Source organism: Mirounga angustirostris, unplaced genomic scaffold (assembly GCF_029215605.1).
Source record: "Mirounga angustirostris isolate CCGP_5_RB_7025 unplaced genomic scaffold, mMirAng1.0.hap1 SCAF_17, whole genome shotgun sequence".
NCBI lineage: Eukaryota > Metazoa > Chordata > Mammalia > Carnivora > Phocidae > Mirounga > Mirounga angustirostris.
Genome location: NW_026991725.1, coordinates 48,155,840 through 48,171,281, shown reverse-complemented (window position 1 = coordinate 48,171,281; position 15,442 = coordinate 48,155,840). Strand labels below are relative to the sequence as shown.

The 15,442-nt window shown below is 54.4% G+C and overlaps 2 protein-coding genes across 7 annotated transcripts in view; one reads left to right on the top strand and one right to left on the bottom strand.

Moving 5' to 3' along the window:
- NDEL1 (nudE neurodevelopment protein 1 like 1) overlaps positions 1–15,442 on the bottom strand; it is a 61,737-nt gene that overhangs the window by 2,480 nt on the left and 43,815 nt on the right. The window contains exon 10 of one of the 3 annotated variants that reach the window (XM_054511063.2): positions 6,959–7,016. The exons of 1 other annotated variant lie outside the window; for it this stretch is intronic. In XM_054511063.2, coding sequence (XP_054367038.1) covers positions 6,974–7,016 — 43 coding nt within the window. In that variant the 3' untranslated portion in view covers positions 6,959–6,973. Of the gene's footprint in view, positions 1–6,958; positions 7,017–14,348; positions 15,424–15,442 lie in introns of those variants that run through there. One more of the 3 variants, XR_010408387.1, reaches the window with a different exon arrangement.
- Positions 1–15,442, top strand: part of MYH10 (myosin heavy chain 10) — a 124,959-nt gene that overhangs the window by 100,655 nt on the left and 8,862 nt on the right. For all 4 annotated transcript variants that reach the window (XM_045889878.3, XM_045889877.3, XM_045889876.3 and 1 more), the window contains 8 exons: positions 2,679–2,823; positions 4,083–4,289; positions 6,289–6,393; positions 7,467–7,619; positions 7,998–8,246; positions 8,487–8,699; positions 10,440–10,652; positions 11,933–12,094. In XM_045889878.3, coding sequence (XP_045745834.1) covers positions 2,679–2,823; positions 4,083–4,289; positions 6,289–6,393; positions 7,467–7,619; positions 7,998–8,246; positions 8,487–8,699; positions 10,440–10,652; positions 11,933–12,094 — 1,447 coding nt within the window. The remainder of the gene's footprint in view (positions 1–2,678; positions 2,824–4,082; positions 4,290–6,288; positions 6,394–7,466; positions 7,620–7,997; positions 8,247–8,486; positions 8,700–10,439; positions 10,653–11,932; positions 12,095–15,442) is intronic.

The window sequence follows — 15,442 nt, the reverse complement described above, 5'->3', positions numbered from 1 at the left end:
GCAGGGCGGGGTGGGATCCCGCGGGGCAGGCGCGCAGCCTGGGTGAGAGGCCTAGAGAGAGGGTCACGGGGACGGGAGGGCCAGACGCAGAATGGGGGGAGATCAGGGGCGCTCAGGCTGTGGGCGGGCAGATGAGAAGGGAGGTACGCGCTCACACTCGCAAAGAGAGAAAGGCGAGGGCAGGTCCCCGGACAGGAGTGCGCATTGGGCAGAGGCGTGTGCTGTGTGACTGGTGAGCCAATGGCCCCAGGCACGGGTGCGCGCACCCGGAGAAGGTGCACGTACCGAAGCCCCAGCTCACCAGCCCCCCCAGAGGTCACAGGAGAGCGAGAGCGGCAGGCCGGGGAGCAGGCCGGGCAGAGGGGCTCCCACGAGCCACTGACGGGACCTCCCACGTGGCTGCCTGGGCCTCTTCTCGACCGTCCGCTCCCTGAAGGCTCGAGCTGCCAGGGGCATGAGGCCCCCCCGGATGCCTTGGCCACTAGACGTGGCTGGCTGCGTGCACAGGCGTGCGTTCGTGCACACACACGCACACCGGCCGGGGCTGCTCCAGGCTGTCCTCCCGGAAGGCCTGGAATAAAGCAGGAGGCGCAGAAGACAGGTGTGGGCAGAGAGGGAGGAGACGACCTGGGGGTGCCCTTCCCTGGAGGACAAGGGTGGGCTCACCAGGGGGCGTGGCCGGAGACTGACGTCACGGGTGTGCCCGGGAGGCGGAGGTCAGGTTGTGGGTGTCGGGGGTGAAGAAGCAGAGGCGGGGAGCCCAACGATGTGCCAGGGACTTTGTCCGTGAATGCACGCGGAGCTTGCGTCCCCCGAGACAGCTGGGGGGAGCTCTGCTGGAGCCCGTCTGAGCCAGGCAGGCCTCCCCGCCCCGAGTCCCACCCCAACCCCCCCGCAGAACAGCTCTGCTGCCGGCAACGTTAAGTTCTGGTCTTCTCTGTAAAACGTCTGCTTTCAAAACCTGGAAACCGCTGAACTGGACTTTGCTGAAATACCCGTTCTCAGCCGGACTTTTGGCCACAATAGAAAAAAGGCTCTGATCATTTCTTCCGTTCACTCTTGCCAAAAAATGAAAAAGACAAGCACACGTGCATATTTATTAAAACCACAGCCGTGCGCACCTCTCGCTGAGGAACCCCTGCCCCCCAGCCGGTTCGTCCCTGGGCATTCTGAATCCCGGGGGTCGCGGACGGTCACCGTCCTCAGCACACCCAGCGCCTGCAGCGGACTCGGCGCGTCGCTCTCGGGGGACTTGCCCGGAGAGCCGGGGGGCTGCTGGCTTGATCCGCCTGGAGGGGGAGGAGGGCTAGTGGGAGTTGGGCGGGACTCTTCCCCGGAGGGACGGCGCTCGGACGGCAGGAGGGCTGCGGCTTCCACGGAAGTGCTGGTCACGCGCTGGGGTGAGCTGAGGTCACCAGACGGAGTGTGTGCGCCTGTCGGGGCGTCTGTCGGGCCCGGCGCTCGCTCCGGCGTCCGTCCCCCTCGGCCGGTCCCTTCGTCTCGAGGAGCCCGCGGGGACGGGGCCCGACCAGCAAGCTTGCGGCTGAGCCCGGCTAGACCAGAGAACCTTCGCTGATCCCTTCCGTCCGGCTGCCCTGTGACCCCAGAGCCAGCAGCCCCCGGGCCCCCCAATCCACTGGGAGAGGGAGGAGAATGTGCCCACGGGGTCCACCCCCAAGTCACTGTCCCGCTCACGTGTTTGGAACCATAGACTTATTCTTCAGGAGGGTTGGCAGGTCACAGCTCCTCCGTGTCCCGATGTCCTGCAGCCTTGAGCAGCTTCGGTCTTTACCAAGCCATGTGCTCAGATGGACGGATTTGTGAAGTCTCTTCTTAGTTAGCGAAACCACCTCGGTCTTTCAGCCTACCCACCGTGTGTTAGAGCAAATCATAAAAGTACTGGAAAGCCACATAAAGACACTTAACGCTCCCGCGATCTTTAGTCCCCAAGTTTAGGTTAGAGGAGACCTCCGTTCATCTCAGGACATTCAGAGCCCAGGCTCTGGCCCCTCCAAACTCCGGAGACCTTGTACGTCCAGAGTGGGGCCCCTGCGCCTGCCTCTAGTTTCCTGTCCCTCCTCCCAGCCTCAGCCACCTCCTGATGGAGTCTCGGGAGGGGGTCCACCTCCCAGGATGGTTAGAGTCCCGCCTTTGTCGGGACGCAGTGTCCCTTAGCTTTTGGCTGCCCCTTAGCTTTTGAAACCTCTTCAGATTCACCCTTTCCAGTTTCGCTGAGAGGTCAGCTAGCGCTGTGGCATCTCGCGTCTGCCAGGCAACCGGGCTGCCCAGAGCAGTCCGAGGCCCGCGTCTGATTGTCGTCACAGGCCCAATAATTCTTTCAAAGGAATTAACGTGATATATTTTCCGTGACCATAACAACATCCCGAATGTACTGAGCGCTGTTAGAGGCCAGGCCCTGTGCCGGGCGCTTCCCACATGCGAGTCTCACAGCGGCCTCCCGAGACCCTAGGGTGCAGATGGAGAAACCGAGGTCCAGAGTTCGAGCTGTGCGAGGTCCCGGACTTGGCAAACGTGAGAGCCATAACTGAGCCCACGTCTGTCACCTCTGGGGAAAGCCGAGCATACTTAAAACCAAAACAGCACCTTAGAAATGTCCTTTTAATTCCGTCTCGGTCCCCTGATTCTGAGCTGCTTTCTCTAAAAATACGTTTGTCTAGCACCAAGCGCGAACAGGAGGTGGCTGAGCTGAAGAAGGCTCTGGAAGAAGAGACGAGGAGCCACGAAGCTCAGATCCAGGACGTGCGGCAGAGGCATGCCACGGCCCTGGAGGAGCTGTTGGAGCAGCTCGAGCAGGCCAAGCGGGTGAGAGAGGCGGGGGCCGCCCGTGTCCGCGTCTGCGGGAAACCGCCCCCAGAACCCCCCCCCCGGCCCGTCCACTCAGTACGGAGTCGCTCGGACGCTCCCGGTGGCTGCCGACCTCCAAGAGCCACGTGCCCGTGGTTGTGTGTGTGTGTTAATGAGTGGGTGGGTCCGGCTGCCATTGCAAATCCCACACTCCTCCCAGGGTGTCCCCCCACCAGTGTCCCCTCCCGACGATGAGCTCAGGAACCTCGAACGGTCTGACGTCTCTCTCGTGCTGCCAGCCAGTCCCCGAGTCCTGTTGGTTTTTCCCGTGCCCCTTAGCCTCCCCTCCCCGTCCCTCCTCGCCCATCCTTGCCCTTGGTCTGTCTCAGGCCACTGTGCCTGTCGCCGCCCCTGTCTCACGTCGGCTTCCCGTCCTCCCCCCGGCTCCACGCTTCATCTCGTGCAGCTCTGACCCCTGGGCAGATGAGCCTTCTTCCTCGTTATTCCCCATACTCCTCCCCTGCCCGTCCACATGCCACCTTCTGATTTGCGCGCTCACAATAGCAACACCAACGGACGTCGGCATCCGTATGCGTCCGTCGCCACGCTGAGTACTCGACGCGCGCTGCCTTTGACTTTTACTACAACCTTGTGGGGTAGACTCTGCTGACGGGGTTCGGAGATTACCCAAGGGTCGCACAGCCAGTAAGCGGCCAGGGAGAGGGAAGCCGGGGAGTGTGGCCCTGGAGCCCCCACGGAACCCCCCCTCCCCCGCCGCACGGCCTCGAGGGCCCGTCCCCAGTCCCGAGTCCTCCCGGGGCGGCCCCTGCAGGGAGCCAGCCTGTTGTGAGCCGCCTTGCACCAACATGCGTGCACTCGTCTGACACACCGCATCAGTCTCAGCCCGGCAACAAGACTCGCAGCTCCTTGTTAAAAATACTTCTCTGAACTAACAGAACGTGTCTTACACCAAGGGTAACGTGAATGAACGGTGGCACTTTGGACAGATGCGCCCTGTCTGTCGCCCCCACGCTAGGCTGACAAGGATAAAGGCCATGGTGCAGTGAGCCCCTAAATATTCGGGTCTCCCCGCGCCCCCCAGGCAGCGTGCGCCAGGGCGTCCCTGCTGTAGAAACTTCACCCTCCGAGAAGAACGGAGGTTTTCATTCAGATGCTGATGGCAGACCACGGAGCGGGCGCGATCCCACCAGTGGAAAAAGCAGCGCCTTGTATGGAATGTTCTAAAAATAGCACATTTCTCTTCCTTCGCCTCCTAGTTCAAAGCGAATCTTGAGAAGAACAAGCAGGGCCTGGAGACCGACAACAAGGAACTGGCGTGCGAGGTGAAGGTGCTGCAGCAGGTCAAGGCCGAGTCCGAGCACAAGAGGAAGAAACTCGACGCGCAGGTGCAGGAACTCCACGCCAAGGTGTCGGAAGGGGACAGACTCCGTGTGGAGCTGGCCGAGAAAGCAAACAAGCTCCAGGTAAGCCGGGGGCAGCCTGGCGCTGGGCTCTGCACGGGCCCCCCCCCCATGGCAGGCGCGCCCCTCCGCAGGCCCTGGCCAGTGTGAGCCGCTCCAAGTTCACTAATACTTGAAGAATGGACGGCGTGAGGGCGCCCGGCCGGCTCAGCCAGAGGAGCGCGTGACTCCTGATCCTCGGGGTCGTGAGGTCAAGCCCCACGCCGGCTGCAGAGATGGCTTAAAATCAATAAGTACCATTTTTAAAAACTAGAGAAATCAAAATCAGGGGCGCCTGGGTGGCTCAGTGGGATAAGCGTCCAACCCTTGATCTCGGCTCAGGGCAGGATGGACTTGCATGCAGCTAGGAAAACCGATGCAGCAGATGAATATCCGTTAGGAGAGATGTACGTTCTGTGCTGCTGAGCTAAAAACCAATCACAGGACCGCGACTGTCGGGCACCCAGGACCCAGGACAGCCCGCGGGTCAGCGACTCGCTGGGCCGACTCCGGGACGCGGCGCGTGGTCCTGCTCGTGGCCCTAGTTCGTACAGTGGAAGGATTAACAAAGCAAGTGAATAAAGGGGAAAGGTGGGGGGCCCCGAGGACACCGCGTGCGAGCTCCCGGCAGTCCTTTGGGGGGCAGGCCCACCCAGCGCCCCGTTCCTCCCGCAGCGAGCTGGAACGTGCGTGGGGAAGCTCGCCGTGTGGTGGGGGGCTGGCCCCATGGGCCCCTCTGCCTGACACACGCCAGTGTCTCAGATCCCAGAGGGGAAGCAGGTGCTCAGCGTAACACACGGTGTTTACACCAGCCACCTCGGCACAGTGAGCCTTTCTATTTTAGGGAATGGTAGGCGCTTTCTGGAAGTCTAGGTTCCCACACGCCAGCCACGGGCCCTTCTAAGGAGAGCAGTCCCAGCCTCCTCTGTTAACTCTTTCCTGTGTTCTCAAAAGAGAAGATGTTAAACGGCGTTAGTGCTCCCCCGTGTTACCATCTGTGTGGCGGGGAGGCGAGCTGAGCCTACATCCGGCTCCTGGGGGTGGTCTCCCCTTCGATCCGCACACCGCGCCCCCTGGGTGAGTCTGGGCGCCTCAAAGAAGCGGAGGAGGGCGCTGCCCTCTGGCAACTCCCCTGGCAGCTCCCGGAGCCAGAGCTGAAGGCGAGGTCTCTGTCGAGTCCAGAGCTCTTCACCACCACGCTGTTGCCAGGGCCGCGGACGCGTGGGCTCTCCAGAGGCTGTTGCTAAAATGAGTACAAACAGAAATGTCCTTGGCTTGGGTCACATGTATACTGTGTGCGCCTCCCCTTTGCTAATATGACCGGGGGACAAACCAGAGTGGGGGGGGGGTGTCCCGCTGTCCCTGAGAAAAGATTACAAAAGGTCTTATACCATGGGGATTGGGGGGGGTGGTTACCACATTATTCATGAAATCTGACCATAAGAGATAGCTGAATATTCATGATAAATCTGTGCCAACAGATCTTTAAGCCTCAAAAGTACTTTGGACTGAAGACTAAGGAGTTAAACTTCTTTGACTCTCCATTATAATAAAGTTTTCAAGTTCTATAAAGATATGAATGTACTGCCCCACCCCCCAACCCCGCCCAACACAGGATTAATGCATCTTAGTGTGAAAAAGGACCAAGATCCAACACCTGCTGATCTCAGAGCCTCTTCACGCAGCAAAGCAATCCCTGGGAGGATTTAGTGTTCTTTCTGTCCCTTCGGGATAGAACAACAAGATGGTAAAGCAGAGTTAGGAGAACCCCACTCCGTGTGTGGGCTCCACCGTTCTAATCCTCCCTGTCTGTAGTCCCGCAGCGGCTGGCGCCGTGCCTGCCTCTTGGGTCACTGGCAGCAGGTAGCAGGCCCTCCGTGATGGAAGTCTTCCTTAATTGGGTTTGGCAGTTTGCAGGATCACCCCCCTCCCCCGAATATTGCTGTTTGTGTGCATTTAAGAGTGGTGAATGTGGACCCTTCCTATTTGCTTACTGATGAACTGAATCTTGTACTCCTTGCAGAATGAACTGGACAATGTTTCAAGTCTTCTGGAAGAAGCAGAGAAGAAGGGTATTAAATTTGCTAAGGATGCAGCTGGTCTTGAGTCTCAACTGCAGGACACACAGGTAATCTGGGGGGTGAGGGCCCCTGATGGTAGCCCTGCTGTGTCTCGCGTCTACAAGCTGGTCCCAGAATGGCTTTCTGATCATCTCTGGTTTTATGCTCAACTTTTATTTGGAACCGTCTTGCTACTAAGGAAATCTCCGAAGCTCGTAACTCGACGCGGAGCCCCTGGTCCCTGCTTCGCACCATCAGGCACCGCCTGGGATGCGGTCCAAGCAGCCATCCTCCTGCGCGCACAAGCGTTGCTGGCCATTTGCACTAAGACTGTTTTCTTATGGCTGAAATTCCATGACCCTGACCTCACAGAGAGTCCCTACCGTAAAAGGACAGGTTGAAGCTCGCTAAATCCTATGGTTAAATCCCGTATCAAAACGTGCCTTGGGAGTGTCTTCCAGTCTGAGAGAAATCAGGATATTGACTTTGATATAAAAATAACGTAGCATTTTTTTCTTGGAGTTTGACATCTTCTTTGTATTAAATTTTCTAACTTTATAGGAACGGGGGTTTGCTAGATGCTGGGGATACAGGGGTAAAAATCTCAGACAAAGAAGGGGGCTTACGTGGTGACGAGGCGTATCCTGGTCAGCACAGAAAGCCCTCTGCGTGCCTTTGAAAACTTTCAAGTCTGAAAGTAAATGGGAAAGACACGTTTGCATTGACATTTTAGAAAAATGAGTCTGGCAGAAAGTATTAAAGGACAGACGCTGGAGGGGCGGCCCGATCCTAGAGGGGGTGGTAGTGAGAAGTGCCAAGTTGCCTGAACTAAGGGACAGGGGAGCGGAGGGAGGATTTGCCAAAGTGCAAAGATGCAGGAGGAGCAGGGAAGGCGGCCCGGGCGCCAGGTGGACAGGGCTGCCGTTCCTCAACGACCAGCATGACGCAGTATTTCCGGTAGGAGCGTTTATAAAATTATCACATGTGTCTCTGAATCCTTTCCGTCTCTTACTGTCACTGGGTATTGCGCACGCACCGAGGCGCTCTGGTGTTCGTGACGTGAAGTTGTTTTTTTATAAGAGGTGTTTTTCTTTTGGTGCCTGATGTGACTTCAGTCTTGATCTCTCACGAAAACAAACAGGAGCTTCTCCAGGAGGAGACGCGCCAGAAACTGAACCTGAGCAGCCGCATCCGGCAGCTGGAGGAGGAGAAGAACAGTCTCCAGGAGCAGCAGGAGGAGGAGGAGGAGGCCAGGAAGAATCTGGAGAAACAAGTGTTGGCCCTGCAGTCCCAGGTGCACGCGCGCCCCCCCCAGAAGCCGCGCTGGCCTACCTGTCCCTGCCGCGCTGCGTCGTCCCATCTGCATTTGGGACAGTTAATTAGGTTGCACTAAATTAAGCCCAAGAAGGGTTTTTCCCTTGACCCAGCCACATGCCGATACCACGCTGGTGGTTATGGTGCCGGAAGCATTTAAAATAAAGCCCTAGGACCGTGTCCGCCATTCAAACCAGTCATCCCTTTGTGGATTATTAGCTAAGAAATTCAGTTACACTCGAAGGTTCCTTTGCTCAAAGTCACACAGTGTTGATTTCGAACTCACCTTCTCTCTATTCCTCACCTGTAAGCATCAACGGGGTTGTTTGACGCGCATCTCTCTTCCCGTAAAACCTAGCTCACGGACACCAAGAAGAAAGTAGATGACGACTTAGGAACAATCGAGAGTTTGGAAGAAGCCAGAAAGAAGCTTCTGAAAGATGCGGAGGCGTTGGGCCAGCGCCTGGAGGAGAAGGCCCTGGCCTACGACAAGCTGGAGAAGACCAAGAACCGCCTGCAGCAGGAGCTCGACGACCTGACGGTGGACCTGGACCACCAGCGCCAGATCGCCTCCAACCTGGAGAAGAAGCAGAAGAAGTTCGACCAGGTGGGTCCCCGGTGCCGCATGCGGTCTCCTCCTGGCAGCGCCCTCCCTTGGGTGGCTTATGGTTTAAAATCATCTGTAGAAAGTTGGAAAAGGAGAGAAGCAAAAAGAGATAGGAGAACAGCCCTAATCTGGTGCTGTGCTTCACTGTAAGTCAGACACGCAGAGAAGGCAAAGTAGTTCTGTCGCTCTTTAAGCCGCTGTCCGCATTAACCCGCCGCCATCCCCCCCGCCCCCCAACAGCTGTTAGCGGAAGAGAAGAACATCTCCGCTCGCTATGCCGAAGAGCGAGACCGCGCAGAGGCGGAGGCCAGAGAGAAGGAGACCAAAGCCCTGTCCCTGGCCCGGGCCCTCGAGGAAGCTCTGGAGGCCAAGGAGGAGTATGAGAGACAGAACAAGCAGCTTCGGACAGACATGGAAGACCTCATGAGCTCCAAGGATGACGTGGGGAAGAACGTGAGTAGCCCTGGGGACCAGTCCTCGGAGGGGGGCAGGTGACTCCCCACAAGCGCCTGATGGGTCCGGGGGCGTCCAGGCCGGCGCGTAAGGAAGGGGGCTGACGTCTTTGGGGAGCACCTGTCAGATTCTGTGTGGTCTGTTCTCGTAGCAGCGCTGACAGATGGGGAGGCCTTGTTTACTGATGGCACTTTCATGGGTGCTCCCCGCCCTCCCCTGCGTCCTGGCGGGGGACGCTGAAGAAGGCATGTCCTCGGCCCCGAGTCCCAGGGAGTCACCAAACACGAGTACCTCGAGGGCCCCTCAGACCGAGGGCAGCGGGAACCCGGAGGGGGGCCGGAGGCACCTACAGCTCTCCCTGACCCCGGCCTTCCCGGTCAAACGCCCTGGGCACTCATTCACCGTCTGGAAATTTCTGCGGTCCTGTCCTTTCACCGCACACACACTTCCACGAGAACTGCGATGATTTTTATGTGCCCCACGCCCCTCCCTTAGGTGCATGAGGTGTGGAGGATGGCGAGGCGAAGCCAGGCCTGGGGTCAGAAACAGGTTTGGGGCTCGGCTCTTCCCCCCAGCTTCTGTTCTCAGCAGGAGAAACCACTTGATCTCTTGAGCCCAAGTTATGTCATCTGCCCAATGGACAGGATACCTCCCCTGTTTCATGAAGCCACAACACTATGCTCTTTGAAAAGCATAGCGTCTCATTTTCATGGGATGTGGGCGCCCCGGCCCCGTCATAAAGGAGGGAAGGCCATCCTACCTTCCCGTTGGGTCTCCAACAACCCGGTGCCTAGCGGATCAGCCCCACAGGCAAGAGGTCGCCTAGAGCAGAAACGGCCATGATTACACAGTAAAATGTAGAGCAAGACTCCAGTTACTTTCATTGTTTTTTTTTTTTTTTTTTAATCAAGTGAGCTCTCCGCCCAACACGGGGCTCAAACTCAGAACCCTGAGATCAAGAGTCAGACACTCCCCCATCTGCGCCAGCCAGGCACCCCGTTGTTTGCTCGTTCGTATTAGTCGTTCGCTAGAATCATCAACAGTCCCATTCACTCCACAGACATTGTGCCTAAGAAGCAGCAGACGCTGCAGAGACGCCAGGGCCTCCCGCCCTACCTCCTCCTGCCCCCGTGAGCCCCAGAGGGGAGGCAGAGCGCCTGCACCTGAAGGGTGTCCCGGGGGGTGGAGGCACCTGGCCCAGAGAACTAGGTAGATGTTTGCGATGGGGATCTTTGTCCAGAGGAAGGCCAGGTCTCTGTTTCCCCGCACCCTGCTTCCCTGACCTAACTCGCCTTACTATTTGGAATTTCCACGTGCGTTTTTGGCCCCAGCCACCTTCCCCACGGCAGGACGGGATGTCCTGAGTGCCTTGTACGCACAGACGGCCGGCAGATGGCCAGTCAGCAGCCCAGTTCCTCTGACACCGCACTCGTTCCGTTGTTCTTTGGCTCGTAAAGTTCGCTCCGCCTCAAGGTCATCGGCAAACAACTTAGTGGTTATGGGGCGCGTGTCGATCAGGAGCTCCAAACTGTCCCCTAAGTGGCATCCTCCAAAATGAGGAGTGGCACAGGCCGTAGCAGGAGAGGGAAGGATGTGTGTGACATGGGGAGGAAGCCGGCCCGGAAGGGACCAGAGTGGCCTTCGAGCCACGTGGGGGCCTCTGACGGAAGACACAGACGGCCGTCCCCGTCTGCGCCTCTGCCAGGGGTCATCTCTCCCCTACTGCTTCCTGTGCTTTAGGTGCATGAACTTGAAAAATCGAAGCGCGCCCTGGAGCAGCAGGTGGAGGAGATGAGGACCCAGCTCGAAGAGCTGGAGGATGAACTTCAGGCCACGGAGGACGCCAAGCTTCGCCTAGAGGTCAACATGCAGGCCATGAAGGCCCAGTTCGAGAGGGACTTGCAGACCAGAGACGAGCAGAACGAAGAAAAGAAGCGGCTCCTGGTGAAACAGGTAGGTCAGAGGCAGCGCAGCCTCGGGAACAGGAACCTGCTCGTTCTTGAAGTCTGGCTGTGGGTCAGTATCCTGTTCGTTCACGTCAGAACACGTTAGCAGGAGGAAAACCAACGTAGTTGAACATTTGGTCTTTAAAGTTTAGTGTACTTGTTTCTGATTTTCTATTTCCTTATTTATCAAACACCACCACTGCTGCTTACGGGCCAGGAAACTTCTCGGTAATTACATAGCCCTCGGTGGGACCTCAAGAGACAATGCAGTTAGGTTCAAGGTTGGGGAGTCTTAAACGTGTGGGTGAAGGAGAGAAGCCGCCACGGCTGACGAGGGGACTCCGCATTTCTGAAGTTCAGATCACATGCCCTCATGAAAGCACTCCTCAGAGGGAAAAAAGCCAGATGATTCTCCTTTTTTTGTTTTTGTTTTTTTAAGATTTTATTTATTTGAGAAAGAGCATGGGGGGGGGGTAGAGGGAGAAGCAGACTCCCCGCTGAGCAGGGAGCCCGATGCGGGGCTCTATCCCAGGACCCCAGGATCATGACCTGAGCCGAAGGCAGACATTCCACCGACTGAGCCACCTGGGCGCCCTCCTTTTTTTGGTTTTAAAAAGTTGCCAGGCACTTACGATTTGTATACTTTTCTGAATGTATGTGAGATTTCTAATTTGTAAGTTCACTTTCAAAACTAATTGTGGCTATTTTGACAGTCCCTTGGAGTTGGTGGTATCAAGTCTTGGATCTGGGATAGATCTGTTTCATTATTGTCAGGCACTAGTATTTAATATATTAGCCATTTCTTGCTAGATAACCAGTGACCTCAGACTTAGTGACTCAGAACAGCACTTACATAGCTCCCAGTTTCTGTGGGTCTGGAATTCTGAATCCACGGGGCAGGTACATCGTCTGAAAGCCTGACTTGGGCCAGAGGACCCACGTCCAGGCTGGCTCCCCCCGACCCCCCCGAGCCCGGGGTCCTGGTCCGAGACCTTGGCTCCTTGCCGCGGGGCCGATCCACAGGCCCTTGAGTGTCCCTGCAAGAGATGTCTGCCGGCTTTCCGTGTGTCATCACCTTGGCTAGGAGCCCGAGGTCACGGACTCCGCCTTCCCGTGCTCCACAGTAGCCCGCGGGAATGGTGCATACAAGGCATTACCGTTCAAGACCTCCCTGAACACACTTCAGCTCCAGAGAGCTGCCACAGAGTCACCGTCTGGATGCCAGGCCGCCTGTCCCTGCGAGGGGTCCCAGGGTCTGGCCGGGCCTGACCCGATGCTGTCCACCAGGTGCGGGAGTTGGAGGCGGAGCTGGAGGACGAGCGGAAGCAGCGGGCGCTGGCGGTCGCTTCCAAGAAGAAACTGGAAATAGACCTGAAGGACCTTGAAGCCCAGATCGAGGCGGCGAACAAGGCGAGGGATGAAGTGATCAAGCAGCTCCGCAAGCTTCAGGTAGGTGACCTCCGGCCCTGCGGACCCGTGAGCCGCCAGGAGGCAAGCTCTGCAGCGCCCCCTGCCGGCCGGCTCAGCGCGCACACGCCGCCAGTCCCGGGCGCGCAGCGGGGTTGTGGCCCGGCGGCCGGGGATGGGTCAGCGGGCAGGAGGAGGGCACACACGACTGTCCTGTCTGCAGGATGTGCACGGCCCCACCCAGCACATCTTGGACGGTGCTGGCATGGTCAGCAGGTGGAGCATCCGCCGGGGGCCTCAGGCTCTTAGGGCTCAGACAGCCTCTGGTGACGCTCAGCTTAGCCTGGCGCCACCCAAGAGGACGGTGGCGTTGGCTGCGGCCGTCTGCGACCATGAGCTTTAGTCCTCTTCGGTCTGATTTAATCTGCACTTCTACTCAAATGATGTGCCAGTTGTCACTATCAACCGTGTCAAGGGGATTTCTAGAGCAACTCCCAGTAACTCCCGGTTCTTGGCAGGACATCGCGGGCCCTCTCCCATCCTAGGTAGGCACAACTCCTCCGGGGCGAAATCGGTCGATGATGACAAAAGCTTTAGAAAACGTCCATTCCTTTGACCGTGGTGATTCCACATTTCAAGAATGTGTTCTAACAAAATATAGAGATGAGGAGAAATATTCATACACAGAGATCAGAGCTGAAATGTTGTTTGCCCACCAGCCGGTTCGAGGCTGGGGATGAGGATGCAGTGATGGGGCCTGAGTCGGGAAGACAAGTGTGGGCAGCTTCGCTCTCGGCCACACACGTGTGTAGATGTTGGTGTATTGACAGGTAGATGACGTACTTAGGAAAAGGTTAAAAGGAAAAGTCAACTCTGCAGGATAGGTTTAGGAGGAATTTATTTGCTTCCTTATACTTTTTTAAAAAGCTAAGTACAAAGCTTTTATTTTGTGGAGTTAATTACAAAGGTCATGAAGCACGTTGTAGAGAACATACATGACATGGATTTTATTTATGTACCAGCTTTAGGGAGAAATAATTCACAGGCCATACAACTTACCTAAAAGTGTTTTTTAGTATATTCACAGGGTTGTACAGACATCACCGCTAAGTTTGGACATTTTGGTTCCCTCTAGAAGAAAGACACACCTGTTACTTGTCACTCCACTCTATCCACCGCGTCCAGTGCTAATCCCCTGTGTCTGGAGATTTTGCCTCTGCTGGACAGTCACGTAAATGGAATCATAACCTCTGTGGCTTTGCGACTGGCTTCTCCCCCTTACCGTGTTTTCAAGGTTCCTCCGTGCCACAGCATGAATTAGTAGTTTTCAGCTACTGTGAATCATGCTGCTGTGAACGTTCACGACCATCTGTGTGGACGTGTGCTTTTAATTCTTAGGTATACGCGTGCCTACGGGTGGAAGTGCTAGGTTCTATGGTAATTCTGGGTAATTTTGAGGAACTGCCAAACCTTTCCAGAGACCGTCCCATTTTGCATTCCCACCAGCTACGTATGAGTCCAGTTCCTCTGCATTCTCACCACTATTTGCTAGTACCCATCTTTTATAGTGATCCCAGTGGGTGTGAGGTGGTATTTCACTGTAGTTTTGAATTGCATTTCCCTAATGACTGATCATGAACATCTTTTCATGTATTTATTGGCCATTATCTTATCTGGGAAACCGCTCTTTCAGTCCTCGGCTCATCTTTTTAACTGAGTTATCTCTAATAACGGAGTTGTGACATTTCTCTGTGTATTCGGGATGCTTCTTGTGAGAGAGAGGATTTCCAAATATTTTCTTCCGTTCTCTAGTCTGGTCCGTTCACTTGCTCGATGGTTTTGTGTACCGTACAAATTGTTTAGTTTTGATGGAGTCCAGCTTATTTCCTCTTTTGTTTTTTGTGCTTTTGTTATCAGATCTGTGTGAACTATTGCCTAATCCAAGATCCTATGTTTCCTCCTAAGAATTTTATACTTTTGGATTTTTTTTTAAGTCTATTGAGTTAAACTTTGTGGTATGTGTACAAACCCAACCTCATTCTTTTAGATACGGATATCTAGTTGTCCCAGCGCCATCTGTGCAGAAGACTGTTCTTTCCCCCATTGAATTGTCTGGGCACTCCTGTCAAAAATTAACTGACCGTAGATTTATGTGCTTATTTCTGGACTCCGTTCTGTGCCATCGATCTATATGCCTTTCCTTACGCCAGCATCACATAGTCTTGATTGCTGTGGCTCTTGTAAGTTTTGAAATTGGGAAAGGTGACATCTCTAGCTTTATTCTTTTTCGAGATCGTTTAGCGTTCCTTACAATTCCACACGAATTTTAGGATCAGTTTGTCAGTTTCTGTAATGAGGGGGAGGGGGAGCCAGCTTGGATTTTGGTAATGTGCCGACTTACATGCATCAGTTTGGAGAGGACCACCATCCTAACAGTATTGTCTTCCAGTGCATGAACCTGACAGTCTTTCTATTTATTTAGCAATTCTTTTTTCAGTGATGTTTTATTTTATAGTTTTGATGTTCAAGTCATATACTTGAACTTAAGCTAAATTTATACCTAAATATTTTATTGTTTTTTGATGCTTATAAAAATTGCTTTCGTCATTTTTGGAATGTTTATACTGTATGGAAATAGAACTGATTTATGTATATTTATATATATTGATTTTGTATCTTATAACCTTGCTGTACTCATTTATTCTTAAGGTGGATTCCTTAAGATGTTTAGTATATCAGATCATATTATCAGCAGAGCAAGCAGGTTATTTTTGCCTTTTTAAAGCCTTTCTAATCTGGATATCTTTTTGTTGTTGTTGTTCTTGTCTTGGTGTAATTGCTTTGACTAGAATCTCCATGACAGTATTAAACAGAGGTGGCAAAGTCAGACATTCCTGCTTTGTCGCTGCTCTTAGGGGAAAGCATTCAATCTTTTGGCCACTAAGTGGGATATCAGCTATTGGTTTTCACGGCTGCCATTTATCCGAGTTGAGGGAGTCTCCTTCTGTTCATTTTCTTAAATGCTTTTATAATGAAAGGGTGTTAGATTTTGTCCAGTGCTTCTTACCTGTACTTAGATGATCCTGCAGCTATATTAATTCATTTTGGAGTTTCAAATTAGCCTCGCACTCCTCAGATAAATCCCACCTGGGTGTTGGGATATAATGGTGTATAAATACACACAGTGTATAATTCTTGTTATATACTGATGGATTCAGTTTGCCACTATGTTCGTACTTTGTCGCTGGATTTGTTGAGGATTTTTGCATCTATGTTCATAGATGGGATATTGTTCTAAATGTTTTCATGTGATACCTTTGTCGTTTCCACATATTTTTATATTTTCAATGGCTGGATATTACTTTTATGATCTGGAAAAAATACATGTTT